The 24,315-nt window shown below is 33.3% G+C and overlaps 2 protein-coding genes across 2 annotated transcripts; one reads left to right on the top strand and one right to left on the bottom strand.

Moving 5' to 3' along the window:
* Nucleotides 1-2,883: 2,883 nt before the first annotated feature.
* On the bottom strand, nucleotides 2,884-6,179 carry LOC133191799 (phosphatidylinositol N-acetylglucosaminyltransferase subunit H-like). Its single transcript, XM_061327534.1, has 5 exons — nucleotides 5,995-6,179; nucleotides 5,837-5,906; nucleotides 5,563-5,690; nucleotides 5,028-5,105; nucleotides 2,884-3,455 (listed from the first exon to the last, which is right to left on the bottom strand). Exons 1-5 carry the CDS (start codon nucleotides 6,142-6,144, stop codon nucleotides 3,369-3,371), a joined length of 513 nt encoding a protein of 170 aa, XP_061183518.1. The 5' UTR covers nucleotides 6,145-6,179; the 3' UTR covers nucleotides 2,884-3,368.
* Nucleotides 6,180-17,248: 11,069 nt separating this feature from the next.
* On the top strand, nucleotides 17,249-19,858 carry LOC133191694 (NF-kappa-B inhibitor alpha-like). Its single transcript, XM_061327430.1, has 5 exons — nucleotides 17,249-17,853; nucleotides 18,258-18,562; nucleotides 18,671-18,759; nucleotides 18,992-19,228; nucleotides 19,346-19,858. Exons 1-5 carry the CDS (start codon nucleotides 17,429-17,431, stop codon nucleotides 19,349-19,351), a joined length of 1,062 nt encoding a protein of 353 aa, XP_061183414.1. The 5' UTR covers nucleotides 17,249-17,428; the 3' UTR covers nucleotides 19,352-19,858.
* Nucleotides 19,859-24,315: the final 4,457 nt, after the last annotated feature.

Here is a 24,315-nt window from a genome sequence, read left to right as displayed (position 1 = left end):
TAAATTAAATTTAAAAAAAACGTTAAATTTCCCAAACGTGAAAAATACTTGAGGGGGGGGATCGATTCACTTCACTTCTTAATATGTTTAACTTTTTTTTTACAAACAGTGATCCGCGTTTTCAATGAAGGGGGGGGGGGGGGTGCCAAGGGTTTTTTTTATTTGCTTGAGTATAAAAATTCAATAACTCTGCAAATTCCAGGTGAGGTTCGAACCTCCCCGACGCCCCCCCCCCCCCCCTCCTCTCCAGCTCCAGGCATGAACTCCACCTAGCTACACATTGAATTATCTACGGGTTTTTCATTTGGCCGATAATGATACAGAGCACACTGTGGGTGTGACCGATCGACAGGGGGTGTTTATTCCTTCTTGGCCACTAAACCAACCTCTGCTGTTTTTAGAGGTCCGTGTTTTCTCTGTTCCAAATTTATATTGTTTCAATAGACTTTTGAGCTTTATTACTGTTCGTTATCTTCATAATTTCCTTCCGTCAGTAACGCTTTTTGAAAACTAGTAAAGTCAATCTCTTTTTTTTCCCTCAAAGGTTAGAATTCTAGGTCATATTTGGCTTAACACCCTTTTAGGAAATTCATTAAATCACCCTTGAGTTTAGATTCTTTAATTGCTTGATACCGAACTAAAACATGTATGTACTTAGTTCTAACAAAAGGCGGTTAAGGGTACATCAAAAATGCAAAGTCAACGAATAAAGACGAAACAAGCAAAACAGAGACAAAAGCGAAGAACAGTGCGTAACTGTGAAAGGCAATCACAGAAAACTAAGAATAAATTACTGTGAATTCAGCAATTATTGCGAGTCTTTTATACTGCGAATAATGCAATGTAAGAATCGCAATAATTAAATCTGGAATCTGTATTTTGGTTACAAAAGAGATTTATAATTCAGAGGTTTTAAAACTTAAATCATATTTTCGAACAGGTCAAGATCATGTACATTTCAGTGATCATGAGAAATGCCAAAAACACTCTTTTTTTTTTAAGTTAAGTATTCTTAAAAGAGACAAATGATAGCCAAAAATTCGAATTGTGTGCCTGCCATTTTAAATAATTAGATTTAATGAAGTTGTCTGTTGTTTCTTCACATTTTCCTAAAATATGACAACCTTTGTTTCCATGGCCGTAGGAACCGGGGGGGGCACGGGGGGGCCGTGCCCCCCCAATAATTTTGCCGATATATAGATTACTATAGTAAACATAGATACTATAAGCATGTGCCCCCTCAATAAAACCGCCTGATGACCTTTTTTTTTTTTTTTTTTTTTTTTTTTGCTTGTCAGAAAATTTTTGGTAGTGCCCCCTCAACTGTCAACTGAAAAATGTTTGGCTGTGCCCCCCCAAACTGAAATTGCTTCCTACGGGCCTGGTTTCCGATAACAAAAACCGAAATTTCCGATAACAAGGTGAACCATTCAACCGTATTTCCGATAACATCCTAATAGTTAAAAAAACGGGAATTTTTACCCTTTAATTCCATCTTTGCGAGATTCTGACGATGTCACATTGTGGACAATAACTAATGTTAGGTAAATATAAGGATTTTGAAGAAAGAGGCTATATGCAGCAATGCCAATCGGACAAAAACTTGCAAAATATAACAAATTTGACTTTTAAAGTCTTCCCAAGACTCACAAATACTATAATAAGACATCTTGGGGCTTTATTTTGTATCTGTATTCATTCTTGTTCACAAAAAGCACAATCAACATTCTCTGTTTCTATTATTACAATGTTTATTTGCAACAATTTACTAACCTGTCAAAAGTTGTTATCCACCGAATGCCCGATAACAACCGAATAGCCGATAACGCGTTGAGCAGTGTGCTGACAGAGCGTTTTTTGTTCATGCGACAGCTCTCGAATATGTCAAATGATTAACGAGAATCTTTTTTCTTGATTTTCAATTAACACCTGAATTTCCCTTACTTCAACTTCGAATTTTTCATCCTTAATATCCAAAGGTTTTCTTATGAATTTCATTAACAATCCGTGTTTATATCAAGTTGGAGAGCTGCAATCTGACGTCCTTTTTTATGAACAAACACATAAAATGTGTGTATTAAAAATACTGACCGGAAGGAGACAAAAACTATATTAGCCTTGTTTTCTATTATAAAGTATATACTTGCGAAATTACAGGGGCACCCCCTTCCCTTTACAATGGGCTTAAACAAAGAAAGCAATATATAAGCATGGTATGGGGTTGCCTGTTCATACAGAATGTTTTTATTTGCAGAACACTATAGAAACAAGAACAAAAAAAAAAAAACAACAACAAAGTATTGGTTATAATGCATACAACCTACCTACCTACCTCATGACCCTTGATGTATGTAATGTGAGGATGCAGATGTCTTATAAGTGTTTGACATATCAAAGTTTAACCTGGTATTCATGATAGAGTCAAGTCCACAGCAAGTCCATCAGAACAAGAGGTGGTGGGGGTAGGGGGTTTGCACCCTCTTAAAAAAAGAAAACTTGAAAATATTATTTTGACTTCAAGAATGCACCACAACAACAGATGCTTGTTTCATACAGTGTGCTAGTTTACTACTGTTCAATAATACAATTCACAGAATATTGAATTGTAGTATTTATTAAAACTACATGTAGCAATACTGTGTGAAACAATTGAGGGCCTGTCACCAGAACCCATCAAAATTGTACCCATTTATTCCGACTCAGCGGAGAGGGTAATCCATCCCAGATCCTCCCCCACACCCCCTTTTCCAGAAACCTGGTGACGGCCCTGCATTAGACTCAATTTGTCATATCCATGGTATATTCTACATATTAGTGTTTCTGACAGCCAAATTTTAACCGTTTATAAATGTAATATCTATAGTAACATCTAATTAAATACAATTCAGTGTACAAAATATATTTATTATAATAAATAAAGAAATATACATATAAAATTACAAAAGAGGTGGGAGAACATATTGGCAATTAGATGAAAAAGAAAAACAGACTAAATAGTAAAAGAATAGACTAGTATATATTGTATTGTTCAATTGCAATAATAACAAGATGTGTTTGTGTAACACTAATACTCCCGTATGACAGCTAGGGTAGGTAAAAATTCTCAAATGCAAGTCAAACTCTAAGGTCAAGAGATAAAAAATATTGGTACATAAGGAAAGCTCTTGTCACGAGGAATACACATGTGAAACATGAAAGCCATAGCTCCAACCAATCAAAATTTACATGGGCAAGGTCAAATTTTAGCAGACAATCAGACAGACCAAAAACTATATGCCCTGGAATCTTCTATTACAGGGGCATAAAAATAGCAAAAATTATTGTTGAGCTATGTGTTGTTCACTTTAAAATTCCTATAACAGTCTTGGTCAACTCCTCTTTTCCGACACAAACTTGAGATTCTCCTGTACTTTCTGGTATATGGATTTCAATTCCTCTATTTTTAATCTGGATTTCTACAATATAAAAAAGTATCACTCTATCTCAGCTTGCAAAAATGGTATTTAAACTGAAAAATAGAGAATATACATCTCTGAAATCACATGTGATGTTTTGTGGGTGCTTTCTATACATTTTTTGTTTAAATATTTGATTAATAAGACCGTATACCCTTCTTTATATAAAATTTCTAGGTGGATATTTTTACCAATGGAAAAAATACATGTATCTTAAGACAGTTTTACCACTGTTAAACACTAGCTCCTAAATTTACCTGTCCAGAGATTGTATATGTATAGAAACTTTGTTGTTTGTTGAGATTAAAATTTATAGGTATGTTTTTCATATATGGTACATATATACAAAGTAAATAGAAGTGATACATATTCTATTCAGTGTTTATATTTTAAAGATAGACTGGTAAATAAGTAAACTATGTAAACATTTGATTGAATTACCCCTGCATTCTTAAAATAACCCCAGTAATGAAGATTGTGAAATTACACTTTAAATTACCTGTGCATGTACAGTAAAACAAGCTTATAGTGAACATGCTTAAAATGAACTGACATTTAGAGGTAATTTTTATTTTCTGTGGCTTTAAAATATATAGTGAACTTAACAGATACATGTAAAACAATTTACATTTATAAGGAAGCAAAATTGCCTGTCCCTGGCACTTTGTTATAGGCGTGTTTTCCTGTATTTCGGGTATTAAAAAATAGATACTGAGAGTAAGTTGTATTCCATAAATGTATATATCCCATGGGAACATGATCATACAGGGCCCTCAATATACTGTCTATCTGAGTTTTCACATACAGGGTGTTTCAGCAAACATGTCCAAACTTTGCAGTTTCAATATAAAGTTAGACAGTATTAATCTAAGAAAATTTTTGCAAAAATGTAAACCACATAATCAAACAATTTTATCAATATGAAAGTTGAAGTGATGCCAAATCAATTATTCTTTAAGACAGTTTTTTTTAAAGTTTGAACTTCAGCAGCAGTTTTCAAAATTTAATGTCATTTTTTATGTGTTCGAAAGAGCTGCAATGGTTTTAAGTCAGCATCCTCATTTTGTCTTTGATGTCCTGTATTGCATATTTTTTGACATCATTTGAAAAGTCTGTTTCTTAGAAAGATGGTATTCATATGAGTACATGTACTTCTCTTTTCAAAATCTTATGCACTAGTATTGGTGATTTTGGAGATTTTCTGTTTGTGTTGATTAGTTCAAAACATCCATAGATCCCTTTTTGGAGGGGGAAAAAACCTGACAACCTGATTTTTGAAGACGTAATCAACACTTCAGTAGGAAAAATATAATGAAGTTATTTTATATTATTTATATCACAATTATATTGCCAGAAAATATGCTATAAAATAAAGTTACAGTTTTGTAAATATTTTATTATTGTGTGAAAAATATAGGCATCAAAATTTGGGACATGTTTGTTGAAACACCCTGTAAATGACATAAATAAATAAATGAAATTTCAAAAGCTAAGAAATGTGCATTAATTTGATTTAGTTCTAGTTTACTTCATAGTTAGCTTCATAGTTTTAATTTAAAATATTCTGCTTACCAAGAACATTGGCTTTATTTTCTTCTGACCTGAAGTAGGGTCTTGATAAAGAATTGCAAGATATGTGGAAAACTTTTGCTGTAAACAGGAAATAATGCAATAATAATGAAATCATTCAACAAATAATTTTTTTTATATTTCTTTAGAGAATTAAGTTCCTGTCAATATGAATATGTTCAGGAAGGTAAAAAGTATGATGGAGAAGATCAAGATTAACCCCCCCTCTTTCACCCCCTCCCAAACTCTAACAGTGCTCTCTGATATACAAGCAGTTTTACTGTAAAATTTTGATTCCCTATTGTGGCCCACCCTACTCTCAGGGGCATGATTTGAATAATTTAGAATCTATATTGCCTCAGGAAGCTTTGGCATAAGTTTAGTCTTTTCTACGGTAAAACACCCACAGCTATATGAACCCACTTTTATATCTGTTTGATGTTGTCAGGTTGTTCTCCAGGAAAACACCCTAGCTAGGCTATATGAACCCAGTTTATTACATTACTGCCCCTGAAAAGATACAGAAACAAAATTTTACCATGATTATAGCTTCCACAATTACTACGTCTTGAACAAGCTGCCTTGGAAAGAACTCTGTATTTACTTGTCCCAATCTGTTGACACTAGAAACATTGATTCCAACTGCTGGCACCACTAACATGCTCTCTGTGAAAATTCATTATACACATGTATAGATTTCCTAGGATACGTTGCTCAACGTTACTTTTCAAAATATTAAACATACACAATAAAGATATGGATGGTATATCAGTATATTTTGATCTGAGAATTTTACGAAAACAAAACCTTACCTGATTTAGTTTCAAATTTGAATACCAACAGACAAGTCAGGGTTGCAACACCAATATGAGAGGCAAGAATCTGATATTAAAATAAATACTGTTAAAAAATGTATGAATACATAATGAGTTCATAATTTAAAAAAATAACTAGTTTTTAACCTGCTTACCCATTCTATTTCCTGTTCGCTAAATCTCACTTTGGAGGACATACAACAAATAAACGCATTTAAAACTATAAGAATTATTAATAATTTAGCAGTTCTACATGGATAAATAACTTTTACTTCATAATCGCCTTGCCATTTCATTTGAGACATTGACTGAAAGTGAAAGAAAATCGGGGTAGACAAGACGCGCGTGGTTAATGTTTATTTTCTACTTTCATTTTATCAGGTTCCCAATAAGGGCAGAGAACCAGGGTTAACTTCTTTTTTTTTACGTGTAGACCTACCGTCATCAACATTATGACTATTGTTAGGACTAATACTTCATAAATATATGGATGTTAGGACATTTTCACCTCATCATTTTTTTTTATGCCGGCAATATGAAAAGAAAACGTCATATGTGATTTAAACCCTTCTATCAGCTAGTCTGAGTTATCTATCGTTAAAGTTCAAAATATTTTTTATTATGTTAATTAACTGCTGAATAAAAAAAATTGATAATTTTTAAAAATTCAAGTAAATAAAATATTTACTATTTGTTTTAAAACTGAGGATAAAATATGTTTATATCGAGTAAAAAGATTTTACTTTATTTCAAAAGATTTAAAAAGTTTAAAAGATTTAAAATAATTGAGAAGACTAGGAAAAAAGACCTAGTAATTCTTCGCACGATAAAGAACCCTTTTTGTGAAAATTACCGGATGTATGTACGTCCTGGTTTAAATTAAATAATAAAAGTGAAGTGAATTCAACAATGAAAATTCCGTAAATTTATCCTGTCCGCTAGTGTGTTATATTGTTCTGCCCCGACACTGAAGATAATTTATGTCAGGATGTAAGAAAAGTATGACAATGTGCAAGATAATTCAAGAAAGATTATTAATTTAACATCTTTTGAGCGAATCTGATTTTAATGTCGGTAAATTTTTAACGTACTATAACACCAACATCTGACATCGTACATGTGAGATATTGTAACTATTAACATAATGATTGAATAATTCCTTTAGCCCGTCCCACGACCGGAACGTCACCGCTCTTTGCAAGATATCTCAAAATATATAAATACCCTTTTAAAAAAGTTCTCTGCATTATTGGCTGAGATCCTACACTGTAGAAACAAGAGGCCCAAGGACCTTAATGGTCACCTGAGTATAATGTAACGATCCATAGATTAAAACAAAATAAGCTGACATAAATGAAGCTATATTTCCCAAAAGCAAGAGAAATATGATGATCAGGGACCAGCAAAACATTAATTTAGTACTCACACAGGTAGAAGCTGCACCTTTCAGTTAACTGAATGGTGACTGAAAGGTCTGGAAAGGCGACTGAATGGCAGAGCTACGCCATTCAGTCACCTTTCAGTAAACTTTCAATATTAACTGAATGGCAGTTCAGTAACAGTGTCAGTGTCAGTAACAAATCTTAAAGTTGATCTATTTATTTGCCTGTATTTCCCCTTTGTCACTATTTCCATGTGGACTATACAAAACAATAGTTCTATAGCACTATTTAACACATTTCAGCCCCCCCCCCCCCTCACAGTCTCTTAGTCTTTGAAGATTATTTAAGGTACAAAGATAAGGTATTTTTGTCCCAGTTTCATTTATCTATTATTTGAAAGTCTTCCTGACCATTAAAAACTATGAAAATACTTTTTGTATTTTAAATATTATAAAAATTCTTGTATAATTCTGTTATTAAATTGACCTTTTCAATTACATTATTTACCGTGATTAACTATCGTAGGTGAATAGCAAAATTTTGGAAGAGGACTTAATGCTCATTATAATCATGCCAACAGATCGACTGCTTGATGTCCAGGAGTAAAGAAGAAGATTTTTAAAGATTGTACTCATTTTGATGGTTTTGGCCCCACCCCTAAAGCCCGGTCCATGAAACTCAAAATTTTTGTTCCTCTTTATTCTGAAATGTTCTATGCCAAAATTGGTTGAAATTGGTTCAGCGGTTGCAGAGAAATAGCTGAAAATGTTCAAATGTTAACGCATAACGCACGACGACGGACGAAAACGGAAAGCAATTGGTCACCTAAGTGACTCAGGTGACCTAAAAATACTACGCTATGTTCACCTGCACGTGACCCTCAGGTGAACATAAGATATATTTTCTCTACATTGGACAAAATATAGATTGAGAACTTCCAAATTGATACAAATAGTTCTGGAACGTTATTTCACTAGCACGTACCTAACTTCCACTTAGGTGAGCATGTTGTAAATACATTCAGGCACTTGATAGAATCCGGGAGGGCTGCAGGGAGCCTGCCCCTCCCCACACTTTTTTCTGAAAAAAAATTATCTATTAATTTAGATGAAAATGTTCTTTGTAAGGCTGGTCCCCCTTTAACCTCCCTAACCCTAACCTCCCACTCCAAACACCACTCAAGAAATAAAATATGGAGTTTGGAGAATTCTACTTTTGGGGGACTAGTCAAAGATTTTTTTTTGTCAGTTAGTTGTCATTTTTATTCTTTTAATCCCCCCCCCCCCCCATCAAAATCGATCCTACGTTCCTGACATTTATAAATTAATACAACTTATTATGTTTTTTACCCTGCTTCTCTTCAGCAAATGTAAACAAGTAAGATGATATGGATTGCTTAACGAGTTTGTATCATTAAATCATTGAATCATACAATAAAACAATTATTGCTGTTTTCATGAATACGATGATTTAGCCACCTTTAAACCTTTCGGGTTCGGTGAACATTGTTCTCCTCATGTGGCTTAATCATCGTATTGACCTCAAAACAGTATAATTTGATGACTACGAGGGGAACAATCAAACTGTTGTCCCGAGGTAATGGGGAAGACCTGGGAAACTGTTGCCCGACGCCGAAGGCTAAGTTTCCTAGGTCTTGCCCATTATCGATAATTCGATAATTTTCGAGTTGTTAAGAGCATCCCGACAAACTGTTATATAATAGACCGACATATCGAGGGTGTAACGTATCCAGTATAAATAACTGTCTCACTAGCCTGGTACCCGAGGCCTTAAAATCCGAAGTGCAAGCACGAAATTCAAAGTCAGTGTCCCAATATGGATATCATTGTTTGATACAGTCTAGCTCTTGTGCATGTCATTTCCTGCATTGCGTTATATCCGACAGCCATCCAAAAAATTCTTACCACAGCCTTTGACTTTTCTATAATTCAAATACAACGCAGATAAATAAAGTGTCCTTCGATTTTCCCCCACATCTACCAAGAATGATGATTCTTCATTAATTGTGGTTTCTTGGTACAGACCCTGTCTACCTACCTAAAACGTACAACCATCTAGGAATTCTTCAGTCTCCAATCCAAACTCACTATTATCGAAAAAATTGCCAATGCGTGCAGGAAAGTTGTTTTTTCCAAACAATTTTTTTTTCTATCGAAAATGTTCATTGAAAGGACGGATGCCTCCCCCTCCACTTTTTGTTGTAGCATAGTAAAATAAGGGTATAATGTAGTAGTATATGAAGAAAATTTGGTACTGAAATAAGTCGAAACCTAACCCCCCCCCCCCCCAACGAAATAGGATTTTCGAGTTGGGACAATTTTCCTTTTTTTCTTTTTCTTTTCTTTTCTACGAAAGCCCATTGAGCTCATTTTCGTAGGTAAACAAAAATATATTTTTCGCGTTATAACGCGAAAATTTCGCGAATAAACGCGAAACTTTCGCAAATAAACGCGAAACTGTCGCGAATAAACGCGTAACTTTTGCAAATAAACGTGAAACTTTCGCGAATAAACGCGTAACTTTCGCGTTATAACGCGAAACTATCCCTGTAAAACAGAGACATTTGCAAAGTCTACAGTTTGTTTTACTTTTTAATGATCTAGTTTATTCATTACAATGAAAAACGAAAGACTATTTTGAACTTGGATTATCACAAGCTGAAATTTTTTGTTTTCTCGCCATTGAATGTGTCTCTCTTCTTTCTTAATCTTTTTGTCGTCACATTTTGTCTTTTTCAATGCTGTTCAATACAAGTGTTGAAGCGTATAGTAGAGGAGCGAAAATACAAGTCTAATTTTAATTAGATTGAACACTCTCTATAGAATTTGAAATAAAGATCTCAGAAAATTGACAACAATGAGGTAAATCTGTATATTTCACGGAACAGTTGTGTCACATCACATGAGTAACCTAATGTGAAAATTGGATGACAAATATTCGTATCAAATGATTCATCTCCAATAGACTCACTGTAGAAATAAAAAATTGTATTTTAAGGTTGCACCACTTGGTCATACCATTACTTACGAAAACATTGACAATTTATTCAAAGAAAGCAACGAGTGGAGATCTTCCTGAGAAAAAAATTAGTCTAAAGAATTTCTTGGATTCAACAAGTGAAAAACAAGAAAATCTTTAAAGGAATATTCATTTAATTAATTAGTAAGGTTTTGAGATTAAATGCAAAATCAACACTAATCTATCCAATTCTCGCATCAATTTTCATTTACATCTTCTGAAGAAATGTCATTTATAAATCCATAGAAGTCCCCCTCTGCGTTCATGTTTTTATCTGTCAGTCAAGATCACAGGTTCCTGAGTAACATGACTATAAATATATCATTTCGCGTAATAACGCGAAAGTTTCACGTTTATTCGCGAAAGTTTCGCGTTTATTCGCGAAAGTTACGCGTTTATTTGCGAAAGTTTATAACGCGTTTATTCGCGAAAGTTTATAACGCGAAAAATATATTTTTTTTACCTACGAAAATGAGCTCAATGGGCTTTCGTACTTTTATTTTTCTTTCTTTTTTTCTTTTCTTTTTTTTTTTTTTTTTGCTTGTCAAGTTTTTTCAGGTATAAGTTGAATTTTTTTTGTCTGGCTGCCCCCCCCCCCCCCTTCAAAAACGATGCTACGTCCCTGATTAGTGGATCCTTACTTGGACTTCTTCCTATTTCATCTGAAATTGACAAAAGAAAACTCCAATTTTTGGCCGTTTATATGCGAGCTGGACTCCTAAACCCTTACCAAACATATTTCTTCACTGGCTTTTTTTTCTTACTTGCAGTCTCCTGAACTTAGATATTATGATTTTATCCATGACGTTATGGCTCTACTCTTCAAGTATAACCTCCATCAGCACTTGTTTCTATATTTACAAGATGGTAACTTTCCTCCAAAGTACCTGTGAGAAGATGTGTAAAAGCAGCTGTCACAATCTACCATCTAGAATTTAGACGTTAGAATGTTTTCAGACTCTCCCTTCCTCAGTCTCAACACAACTGCGGGAAGATCTCTGCAAACTATCTGGAAAATCCCATGCAATAACAACGAAATAGAAAATTGTAAGTTTATTGCCAAATTATGGACTTTTCCCGACTCTCCTTCGAAACCTTTCCTTCTTTACAATCAAAACTTCATAATATTTTTGAGCATATTTTACCACCTACTTGGTGGTAGAAATCATATAATTGGTTTGACCCAGGAACGTATAGCATCTTTTTTATATTCCGGGAAGAGATATAATGTTTGACATATTTGACAAAGAAAAGGGGAAAAGACCTCAAAATTTTGTTTTCTTTAATTGGAGGGAGGAATAGATGCCACTTTCTTCCATTTTTCAGTAAAATTCCTTTTTTTTTTTTGGTACAATAAAGAGAGAGGGGTTTAACAAAAAGTTCGGGGGGGGGGGCTAAAAATAAGTTTCAAAAACAAAATCAATGGCAAGAGACTCGACTCAGAAAGATGATAGGGGTAGCCACCTCCCTCCCTCCCGGGATTACGTGTCTGCGATCTATAATGAAACATCCGTATCTGACTATGATATAATGTTATAAACTGAATTAATTTGCCTCTGAAAAAACAATGCACCAAGCTAATATTTACATGCAGATTTTTTTTCAATCCAGGCTCGTAGGAACCGGGTGGGGGGAGGAGCACGGGGTGGAGGGGTGCCCTCCCCCTCAAATAATTTTTTTCTATAAAGCGCATGAAAATATTTCGCTTCATGAAATATGCCGACTTGAGCATTCATGTCCTCATGAATTTTCAAAAATTAAATTCATTTTTTAATTGTAATGTTTTTCTTGAATATCTTATACTGTTTAAAAAGCTACTTGTTATTAATTAACTTCAGATTTAGGGGATTTATGGATTCATTTACTGAATTTTGCACTCTCTACCATCTGCTTTACTCCAGATTGCTAGAGGTTCACGGCGAGATACTTTTGACTTGGCACCGCTGATATAAAGAGCATAGGGACTTCAAATGAGGCTCTTGTAGGAGTACCACCAGCTCATATGAGAGGAACGAACGACAATGTTTAACAATCTACTCGAGTTGTCTCTCTTTGGTCATATTACTGTAAAAAAAAATGTAAACACAAAAGGACAGCAAACCACCCTTGCAAGAAATGAAAGGATTTGTAGAATGTGCGACATGAATTGTGTGGAAGATGAGATTCACTCACTGATTGAATGTCCATTATATAAACATGATAGACATGAATTTTTTGAGAATATTGCTGAAAATAATAAAAAATTTTATTGTTTAACAAATAAAGAAAAATTTTTGTGGATTATGTCTAATGATAATGATATATTGCTTATCAAGTTGGGTAATTTTCTAATCAATATTTTTAAAATAAGAAATAGTGAATTATATAATGTTAAAAAGAACCAAATAAATGCAAAAGAGTAATAATATTAAATTATTAATACTCTAGTACAAATATACATGTTACAAATCTTTGTACGTTTGCTAATTATATATATGTATATATATATATATATTTTAAAGCATTTATTATTGGTAATCCCCATCTGCTATAATCATCATCATCTTCTTTAGTTAGTTTCTTTTCTTTTCTCTTAATATCGACATGTTGTTACTATTACTGTGAAAGGTCTGTAAAGTACTGTACTCGAGTTGTCTCCCTTTGTTCATATCTCTACTGTGATTGAAATCGGTATACTTAACAAATTTGCAAGAAACATTTTGACCCACCCAGATTCCAAGTAAAATACCTCTGGAGGAAAATTCATGGTTTCAGGAATGCCGATTAATTAAGTTTCAAATATCCAAGAACGTTACAATACAAAATAATTAATAACTTTAATTACCTAAAAAAAAAATCTTGACAAGCAAAAAATAAATCAATTTATTTATTGATTTTTTTTAAATTAATTTATTACGTGTGTGTGTTTCTTATGTTATGTTTTTTTTCCTTTTGTTTAAAGCCCATTGTGCTCATGCATTTTCATAAGTAAAAAGAAGTTTCGCGAAACTTTCGCGTTAGTTAATTGTCAAATTCATGACTTTTTCTGCAGAGTATATCAGATTCCAGGATGGCGCTTTATGTAAAGTTTCGTAAAACAGAAACTCATAATAAGAGCAGGGAAGCTGTTAACAACTCACTCAAAGGAGTGCTTATTAAATAATGCTTTAAAGTTATATGTGATCTGTCCTTAGATGTAAAACAAAATAAAGCTAAAATAATCAGCCTTATACTGCATAATTTGAAATCGATTCAAGTATTATTATATAAGACCAGATTAAAAGTGCCACTCTGCAGAAAAAGTCATGGATTTTACATTTAAGTAAGGGTCCGTTCTATCAATAATACAACCCTTAGTTTGTCATAAATTTGTAAGTATCGGGTAAAATAAGATGAAACTATACGTATAATTGTGAATAAATTTTCATCCAATTTTACCTTGTATATGCTTACAGCTAAAAATATGATGTTTGTAACCGCATTATTCAGATATATCATGCCGATGGTATTGTGAGTGTGAAAACTTCAGAAAAAAATCCCCAGGAACAGCAATAAACAGAAAGTCACGCGGTAGTGTAAAATATACATATTTATACCTCTATGATTTTTTTTCTGTATAAAAATATGAAGAATAAACCTGCTATTTATTTTTTCAAAACAGCCCCTGCTCTTGCAATTAACAGGTGTTTAACAGCATTTTTTTTTGTTGAAAATATATTTCTTAAATTATTGGGCGCGCGTTTGGATAAGTAGGCTTAAAATAAATTGGATCATTATTCTTCAATATTCTGAATGCCTTTCACCCTCTTCTTATGAATAAGCGAAATGACGGGATATAGCGCACGTACTTCTGGAACGGGAGAATGTTTGTGTGGTTTGGATTAAAGACGCTCTGGAGTGGGGCATATTATGGGAAATATAGCGGACAACAGAAACAGCCGAAAAACAACAAACAAACAAGAGAAACACCCCCCCCCCCCCCAAATCCGTAAGATTTTGTAATATATATTCTTAGAATCAAAAGACTGTGCAAATTTTGCTCATTGTCATAGGTTGAAGACGAGTATCATTTTATTCTGGTTTGTCCTTTTTTCCGGTGTTAGAAAAAAGTCCCCCTAAAGAAATATTACAAAAAAAAAAACCCACTACCATTAATTTTGTTCAATAGTTGTCGACATAAAATGTAACAGAGTTGTGTAAACTAGGAAAATATCTTTATTAATGTACAAGATTAAGAGCAGAAGTTCAATTCACATTGATTTCATGAGATTATCCTCATCATTACTATTATCAAATTTATATTACTGTGTTTTTGTCTGCTTTATGAACTAAGAATGAATACTTTCTAAGATTATTTACTATGATTCTGCTTTATCTAATGTAAAAATGAAAATGAAATGATTATATAAATATTGTACAAATTGATTTATGTATATATGTATATATACTTTAAACCTATGAACTGTATGATTCTTGGTAATAATTAATACAATACAATACGGTCAATGTTTTTCATATAAACAATGTACACAGCGATCACAGACTGCACCTATTGACTCCAATTCATTTTTGTTAATCATGAGTCGGGCCCGTAGTACGCCAGTGGGCCGGAGAGGGGGGAGCACGTTTTTAGAATAGTTTTTTTATGTAGTTTAACAATGTAAATTTTCATTTGGGAGCTGCCTGCTCCCCCCCCCCCACTTTTTGTTGCTGTATACGATCGAACACTGGCAAAATCCAGCTTTGAAAAAAAAAATGTACCTAAAAGTTAGAGAAAGGTTCAACGTAACTTCACCTCAATCTCAATCCCTCATTTCTGTAAAGAAATTATATTACAAATGTGTTTTATTAACGGTTAAATTCATAATGAAACATATTATTTACCATTCTAAGTAGTGTGCATTTTATTAATTTTAACCTGGATCCGTGCCGGAGACATGAAGCTTTAGTGATACAGTATAGTAAGATATACTAACAATCTAAACCGAACCCCATCATCACCATCATTTAAAAAAAAAAAACACATCAGTTTTTCGTCCCGTTGATTATAAATCCTTGAATATTTGGTGAGGGGGGAGGGGGGACTACAGTGTGTGTTTATTAATAGGTTTTTTTTTTTTTTCTTGTTCAAAATTTTAAGAATTTTCAAGCTATTTTCTTGTCTCTTTATTCGGAATTATACATGAAAAAATTGACAAAGGTTTAAATATAGAAACATTATCTTCAAACATAGAAACTAGAAACACTAAGTTTTCAAAATATATTTATGAAATTAAGTTCAGTCTAGAACAGTCTAGAAGAGACTGGAGATAAATCCATAATTTATGTAATGTCACATGATCTATCTATCTATCTATCTATCTATCTATTTTTTTCTTCTTTTTTTGTGGAGGGATGTCGAACAGACAGCATGTGAAAATCTAAATATAGAAACATAAGGAATGGTCATTGATCATTCTTAGAAAAACGCAATCGTTGTCTCTCTTGAATCGCAATATTCACAACAGACGTAGTAACACACATTACATAAAATGAAATTTTTAGAATCATGTGATAATCATGGTGCAGAAAGTTCACGAAACTTTACGTAGGGCCCATCTGTTACTGCGGAGCAAGTTGTATGAATTTTGAAGTTGAGTAAAAGTGCATGACGGTTTAAAGAAAGTTTTAAACGTTATTTACTATATACATGTATATGGACAGAAGTTCCTTTTCTCGCTGATTGACAAATAGTCTAAGGAGAATTCTAAAGACACTGGATAAGTTGTGTAATATTGCAAGTTTTTAATTCATCTTCACCCATGAATCAAAATATCTAACAATTAAAAACTAAACAAAACAAGCAAGCAAAATAAAACAAAGAAATAAGTTTGATCCATGTTCAACCATGTACAAACCAATCAAATGAATTGAAAAACTTTAAAAAGGGGATGCCATGTTTTAAAAAATGTAACTGACCCAAACCATTACCAATGTACAAGACTTAATAAGTCAAACAAACATGAATTGAGAAATTACAAATGAGCTGTATATTTTCTTCAATTGCAAATCTCTCTCTCTCTCTCTCTCTCTCTCTCTCAGGGATATCTTCTTGATAAATATATATCAAAATTAAGGATAGGATGGGATTTTGAATTGATCAGGCCCCACAATTAGAACGTTTTAATAAGATGCATGCAATGATTAGTTTGCTTTAAAGTGTCGGTCTTGTGATAAGGAAGAAACCCATAGAGATATTTATATATACTCATAATCATTTAAATTTTCAGAGTTTGCATGCTAGTGCTTAATCTACCAACATCAGAGATCCTGAGCAACATTTAGGCTCTGATAAATTAATCAACTGCCGGAGATCATATTCGTATATGCTGATCTATGAAGAGTGCACCCCATTACAGGTAACTGACAATAATCACTTTCATTTTTCAAATTCATATATTGTGAAGTTGCACTTTCAATGTTTGAAATCTAAATTATTCACAACCTTTTATTGCCCACGGTATATAAAGACAATTTTTGTTTAAGATGTTTTTTTTCTTTCAAAAGTGCAATCCTTAACCGTGTAATGTAGAAACCATGGGGGTTTCACTCGGGGGGGGGGGGGTAGAAGGTTATTCCTCGATTTTTAGTATTATTATTATTTTTACTTTGTATTGTGCTGATGACATCAATCGATATTTCCAACAGAAATTTGTTGCATTTAATTTAAGAAAGCTAATGATATAAATCTGTGATTTTTAGGGCGGGTTGACTTTGTATTGATAATTCTATGAATTATCTAAACCAGAATTTTCATTTTTCAAAAATTATATTGTCTAGTTGCATTTGAAAAAGCAACAATATCTAGAAATAACACTTTTTATCAGTCTCGAATATTTTAGCTAAATTTATTCATTAAAAAAACCTAAGGTAAGAAGTTTAGTGTTCGTTTCTATCGAACTGCAGTACGCACGTGACTTGTTGGGGATTTCCAGTGACGTCACAAATCTGGGAATCCCAGCAATGTAGTATTTTACTTTTTAAACTGGATTGACAGGCTTCAGACGCTAGTAGAAGTTAACAAACGAACATTTCTTTGTGTTTACCCAGACGAAGTATCACCTCGCAGTTTTCGTCGGAGGTTTATCGTTATAGATCTAACGTTTCTTGTTTTTGTAAGTTCGCCATATTTTCCAGATTGTTATTCAACATGTCGACCAGGAACTTTGACCATCCAGAAAATTTGGATGTAGAAGATTTGGTCGAGGATTGTGCACCATATGCAGGTGTTCATGACTATTTGGAAAAAAGTGCATATGATTCAGCATTCGAAAAGTTGGATTCTGTATGCGATAGTGGTGTGGATCTAAAATCTTATGGAAGTGCCTATGGATCTTTACATGAGAGGGTACCAGAGACTTGTGTACTTGAAAAAAAGTTAGAAAGCCTAACTTTAGAAAGCAGAAAATGCACAACAGAGGAAACAAAATGTTCTTTAGATGATGGTTACACAAGCTACACGAGTTCAAGTTTTGTGGAGGCGGATCTAACAGAGTTGCCATATCGCCAAAAACCTCAGTGCCAAATATCCCAGGAAGTTTTAGAACTCTACAACCAAGACCTTGATGGAGATTCGTAAGTTATTTATTTTTACATAATGCTGCATGATATATCTTTATGAAAATGGGTTCGTATCTAACGCCCTTTGTTCTTGATTGGGAATTTCCTTTAATGCGCACGCCGTTAGTGAATGGTGACGTGAACCCGCCGCGAGGTCAACAATTAGCTTTATGCAAATGAGTCAGACGTACTTCCCGATTTGGTTTATGAATAAACATGTTGACACAAAGCTGACCTAAATCTTGGTCAGTTGTCAACATGTAGATAATCACGCGAAAAAACTACATTTATTTTTAGTATCATTGCATAACGTTTATTAAAAAAATATATCTTGGAAAAGATTGTAAATTATTTGTCATTTAAGAGAATAAGTTAAATTGTAAACTATTTTTATTAAAGAGATATCTTCTTTTTTTCAGGCAGCTGCATATGGCAATCATAAATCTGCTGGTCCCCATTGCTTTGTATATCATAAAGCAGGCTCCTCACAGGGAATGGCTAGATCTCCCAAACAACATGCTTCAGACTCCCCTCCATCTGGCTGTAATGACACGCCTTCCTCAGGTGGTGAAGGCTCTAATTGATGGAGGGGCTGACATTGAGGCTAGGAATTCCAAAGGGGACACACCTCTTCACATCGCTTGCAGAGAAGGTTTCGATGATATTGTCCAGATTTTATTGAGTCAAAGTAGAACCCAGGATTTGGAAGCACGAAATTATGATGGTACGCATATATAAAAATGTCTTTGGTGAAAAATTTAATGAGTGAATTTATACTTTGTTAAGCATATTTACCTGTTCACTACTTGAACTCTATTTTTTTTTATTGCAGGTCAGACCTGTTTGCACTTGGCAGCAGAGCACACCCACCTTCCAATCATTCGCCTATTGGTTTTGTCAGGAGCCAACCTCAATACACAGGTGAGAAAGCAGTGTTAATTCCGTATGAAAAAACAATGCAACATTTCAGCCAATCAGAAGCATTTTTCCTCCGAGTGATTTATGAGGCAGATGACAACTGAATACCTGTCTTATCTATTCATAATTCATTCACACTAATTATAAAGTTCACCTGTGATTTGGAATGTAAATAATAAAATGGATTATTGATGATTCGTGTTAATTACGTATGTCTAATCTCTGTCTTTTTCAGGATGGTAAGAGTGGGAAAACTGTTATCCATTATGCAGCAGAAATGGGAAACGTTTTACTTCTGGAGTTTTTACTGCAGTACCCCATTAACATTCATTCCAGGACATATAGTGGTCTGACCGCCATCATGTTGGCAGATGGACGAGGTTATCATGACATTGTCCAACAGTTACAGAAATTCGGAGGTTCACTGGAGAATGTTACATTTGAGGAGTCCTCAGATAGTGATGAAGAAATGGTAAGAAATCATTACCATCCTTGAATTTGGCTATACAAAAATATATGTTAAGTTGTTTTAATTAAGTCTGGAAAAATATACATGTTTGTAAGACTTTTTTTTTTCTTTGAATTTCAGAGTTGAATTGGCTTGTTTCAGTCAAAAAGACAACAGGGTCTGCCCATAGAGCCCAAAAACTCCCCACAAAACTGTGATAGCCATAATTGGTGAGGAAGATTACTAGGACCTTCCTGCTGGCAGGATGGTGATCAACTTTATAGTCCATGGTTGTGATTTTTACAAACTTTTACAAAATTACCATCAAAATGGCTAATGCACTTGGTCATCCACAGTGGAAAGACATTCAGGAGAGGGTTTTATGCATAAGTGATACTTTTGATTTTGAAAAAAAGACAATTTTTTTTTTGTATTTGATGAATTTATCATTATACAAAAATGCCAAGATTATCAGACTTGCACAAAGCCAGTAATAATTTTATACTTTGTAGAAATCCTGTATATTTATTTATTGTGACATGAATGTTTAAAATTCTGCAGTGTGATAGTGAAATTGTAACATCATTGTCACTTGATGGAGATTTTTTGTTCTGTTAATTTTGTGTAAATGGAAATAAATAAAAAAAATCCAAATTCTGTTATGAATGAGATCACGATGAATTAAAAAGGGAACAATTTAATTATTCTGATATGTTGTGAATATGCTAATGAATCCATTTATCTGGTTGAACAGGAAATGAATATTGGAGGGCGATGAGTGATTGAGGTGTGTAGGCAACTAGGCATTATAGGTTATAGTACTTTTGAACTATTCGAAAAAATAATTAACAAGGGTGTGTTTTAATCCCGAAAACTTGAGTATTAGCGCGTTTTTGACAGAGAAATCCTTGTTATATTGATTTCAATGAATGCGTAGAGCGGTGATGTCAAAATTAAGTTCATTGACCATTTTCTTGAAAGTTCAAATATCTATGCAAAGGTTGCACAAAATGATTTTACTGTTTAGCTTGTAAGTACGTCCGTACGAAACAAGTATAGACAAGACCTTCACACACTTAGCAGGAAGGACAGAAATTAAAATAGAATGGATTTTGGGGATTTTCTATTAACTTTCATTTTCGTTCCAGATTGAAAAAAAATCCGAGGCATCCTTAAATCAGCTTCTCATTGTGTGAACGTGACTGAAAATAGACGTAAGAACAAGGTACGGTTTCAAAACAAATCTTGCCCTGTGTTTTTCTTAAAAATAAAAGTGATGTTAAAAATTAAAACTCATGCTTTTTGAATTATTGAAATTCCTTGCAGAAAGATCATACAAATCTTTTTTCTCACATGACCTTCCAAATGCTAATTGTGACGTCATAAACTTGTGCATTTTCCCGTATTTTCTTAAAAAGTTGCAGAAGACATCAATTTTCAATGGAATTTTCTTTCAGATGATATTGTCCACAGGCATCGCCCACAAAGATTTTGAGATATGTGATTTTTCAAAGAATTTTACACTACATATCTAAAAATTAACGTGGGCGACGGCTGTGGACACTATTTTCTTTAGGAAAATAACCCTTGAAATGGGACATTTTGAGGCTTTTTCGGTTTAAAATAAAGAAATGCATCAAATTAATGACGTCATATGTCAAGAATGGTACTCCATCATGCTATATTCTTTCCTGATTTATTACAGTCATATACTCAACTAATATTTAAGCCAGTTTCAAAACTTTTTGAAAACATTAAATTTTTAGGGCACAATAAAGCTAAAACCATACCTTCTTCTTTAAAACTAAATCGAACAGGCATCCTAACCTTCTAGTTTCTGTCCTTGAGGAGTAACAAGCGTTCAAAGCCTTCACTTTAAGATAACGAAGCTTCTGTTCTACTGATAACAACTGTATCTTTGTACTAAAAAGGCATTAATAAAGCTGTGATAAACACTTACTTAGTACATGTTATAACATTGCCTATATATACTTATAACATTACCTTACGTACACTTATAACACTACCTACACTTATAACATCACCTATATAAATCAAAAGTGCGTCGAAAAATTGTCACCTGATACCATAATCATGTGAAAGTAAAAACAAAAATACATTTTCCCCCAACTTCAATAAAGATATGCATCAAACATACACAAATCAAGATTTTCTTTGTATCAAATTTTCGTGACATATATAGGGGAAAATAACACATACTATTAATACCAAAAAGAATACATTTACACGGAAGTGAATACTGTATATTCAAGTAGATATCTCAGCAACAAAATTCTAACATATTTTCGTTTTTACATAGACATCGGTTTTCATGTTCTCCGGATGGAAAATACAGTCTGTCACGGGGAATTTATTAGGTTTGGATTCTGTTGATGAACGCGGACAATCCTGAATTCATATTGAAGTCTCAGCAAACAGATCACGAACAGCTACTATTTTTAAAAAATTATCTATTGATAATTTTCCTGGGACTCTTTCATAATTCACTTATACTGAAATTCAATTTCAGAAATACAGCAATAGACAGTGTAAGAGAAATTTAAACCTTTGGCTTGTGACATGCATGGGCAATACAGATTTTATGTCTTAAATATTATCACTGGAACTTCATTGAACCAGTGGTACAAAAGTGACCCCTTTCTCCCTCTTATATACCTCGAGTCAAATACTGTTTACATTGTCCTTTCTGACAGATTTTATTTTATTAAATAAACTCTGCAATATGACTACTTTAAGTAGTCATATTGTAGAGTTTATTTGATAAAATAAAATCGTCAGAAAGGACAGTATTACACACCCTGTTGCATTTATACATATTCATATATTTAACATAATAGAAGATTGTTTGGACAAATATTTTCGAGATCTACTATCAAACTCACCATGTAGCACTGCACTTTGTATGTAACAACACAAAATAAAAAAAATGCACAATGTAATGAAACGCGCATGTTACATTTTGCGTTATTACAAATTCACATGTAACAACACAAACTGTTATAATTGTAAATACCCTTGAACGTGACCAAGTTATGATTTTAACAATGGCTCCTGGATTTTAGTGGTCAGAGATAGTTTAACATCTAATATATTTTTAATATTTAAAAATTTAATATCCACCACCTCTGTTAAAGGTCTTGTAGGCTTGACGCAGCCCAGGGATTGAGAATTGGGTATCGGACCGGGTATTTTATCCCGCTTGCGAGCGAGCGCCCTGGCCACTCATCTACCTCGACCGGTTCCACATGTATAGTGTATGTTGTGCGATCCTTATCGGGTAGTTATTTATATATTAATCACGAACAAATAGACCAACTTAGCGTCCATTTGGAAGGTATGGTGGCATATTTCTGCCCCTTGTGTGCAAGTTATTTTTCTGTCAAATATGTCGACATGCAAGGTAAGTATGTTGACATGCAAGATAGTTATGTCAACATGCAACACAAATATGTTGACATGCAAGAAAATTGCAATCAAATAAGAATTATAAGAAATTTTTAAAAATCTCATATATTGCCCACATGTGACTTCCAATATGTTAGATGCTACTTATTTATGTCGACATGCAAGTTATTTATGTTGACATGCGAAATAAATATGTTAACATGCTACTTATTTATGTCAACAGGCAACTTAGTTATGTCAACATGCAACTTAGTTATGTCAACATGCAATATGTTTATGTCAACATGCAACTTAGTTATGTTGAGTAGCGGATATATATATATATATATATATATATATATATATATATATATATATATATATATATATATATATATATATATATATATATAATTTTAAAAACGTAAATATTCAAAAATGAAATCACAGATCGATGTAAATGTCTGAAGACCCGGGAATGGCGAAAAAGTTTACAGTGAATTTGATCGAGTTTTTGATTTCATTTTGGATATATACTTTTTTAAATATGATATTTTTTCAAGATGATAAGATTTTGAATTAAATGATTAAATTTAAATGCAAATTTGTTCAAGCAATTGTTGCAGTTTAAATTTTTTTCTATAATATGAGGTGGACAACAAAGTATAAATTGAATTTCTTCAGATAAAATGTCCTGGCGATTCAGAAACGTGACCGTAGATTATAAACGTTTTAGGGCCCCTCTCTGCGGGCGACCTATAGTAATTAGTGTGTCCGTCCGTCCATCTGTTCGCCCGAGGTCTCTTTTAAAGGGTGTGCAGTGACCTTGAACTATGTTTCAAGGTCTAAGTTTAAGGTCATAGCAGAACTATACCTGAAAATGCATGTAAACATAAATAAGTTGCATGTCGACATACATATGTTGCATGTCAACATATTTATCTCGCATGTCAACATAAACAAGTTGCATGTCGACATAAATAAGTTGCATGTCGACATAAATAAAATGCATGTCGACATAAATAACTTGCATGTTGACATAAATAAGTAGCATCTAGCATGTTGAATGTCACATGTGGGCGATATTTGCGATTTTTGAAGATTTTTTTATAATTTTTATTTGATTGCAATTTTCTTCCATGTCAACATAGTTATGATGCATGTTGACATAACTATCTTGCATGTCAACATATTTATCTTGCATGTCGACATATTTGATAGAAAAATAACTTGCACACAAGGGGCAGAAATATGCCACCATGGTAAGGGTATATCAATACATGTAGTTTAATTTATCTACCATGTATATCCCGAGATACTAAAGTTTTCACAGACAAACAGATAGAAAGACACACAGGATAATACAATGCCCTGTGGCAAATTTGTGCCCCCTATATGCAAGTTATTTTTCTATAGATTATGTCGACACGCCAGGTAATTATGTCAACATGCAACATAAGTATGCCAACAGGCAACATAACAATGTTGACATGCAAATGATCAGAAACTTTGGAAAATTTTCATAAATTATCAGAATGTGGACAAAATCTATAGAAAAATAACTTGTATATAAGGGGTAGAAATATGCTATCATAGTTACATCACTTCATTTTGCATTATTACATTTCCTGTTGATTTCGATGCATAATGTAATAACGTACAACCCGTGTTTATCGCTGAAATGACCGAAATTCAATCTGGGAAGC

The sequence above is a fragment of the Saccostrea echinata genome, unplaced genomic scaffold, assembly GCF_033153115.1.
Source record: "Saccostrea echinata isolate AGI-Se365-2 ecotype Australia unplaced genomic scaffold, CSIRO_AGI_Sech_v1 ptg000024l, whole genome shotgun sequence".
Taxonomy (NCBI): Eukaryota; Metazoa; Mollusca; class Bivalvia; order Ostreida; family Ostreidae; genus Saccostrea; species Saccostrea echinata.
This window is presented reverse-complemented; position numbering and strand designations above follow the sequence as displayed.

Bases quoted from the DNA above. Each gene is read 5' to 3' on its own strand.
- LOC133191694 (XM_061327430.1), top strand. From the start codon at position 17,429: ATGTCGACCAGGAACTTTGACCATCCAGAAAATTTGGATGTAGAAGAT. The intron at 17,854-18,257 runs GTAAGTTATTTA...TCTTTTTTTCAG, and splicing joins CAAGACCTTGATGGAGATTC to GCAGCTGCATATGGCAATCA. The intron at 18,760-18,991 runs GTGAGAAAGCAG...TGTCTTTTTCAG, and splicing joins GAGCCAACCTCAATACACAG to GATGGTAAGAGTGGGAAAAC.
- LOC133191799 (XM_061327534.1), bottom strand. From the start codon at position 6,144: ATGTCTCAAATGAAATGGCAAGGCGATTATGAAGTAAAAGTTATTTAT. The intron at 5,106-5,562 runs GTAAAATTTTGT...TCCTGTTTACAG, and splicing joins TTGTGGAAGCTATAATCATG to CAAAAGTTTTCCACATATCT. The intron at 3,456-5,027 runs GTAAGCAGAATA...TTTATATTGTAG, and splicing joins AAATAAAGCCAATGTTCTTG to AAATCCAGATTAAAAATAGA.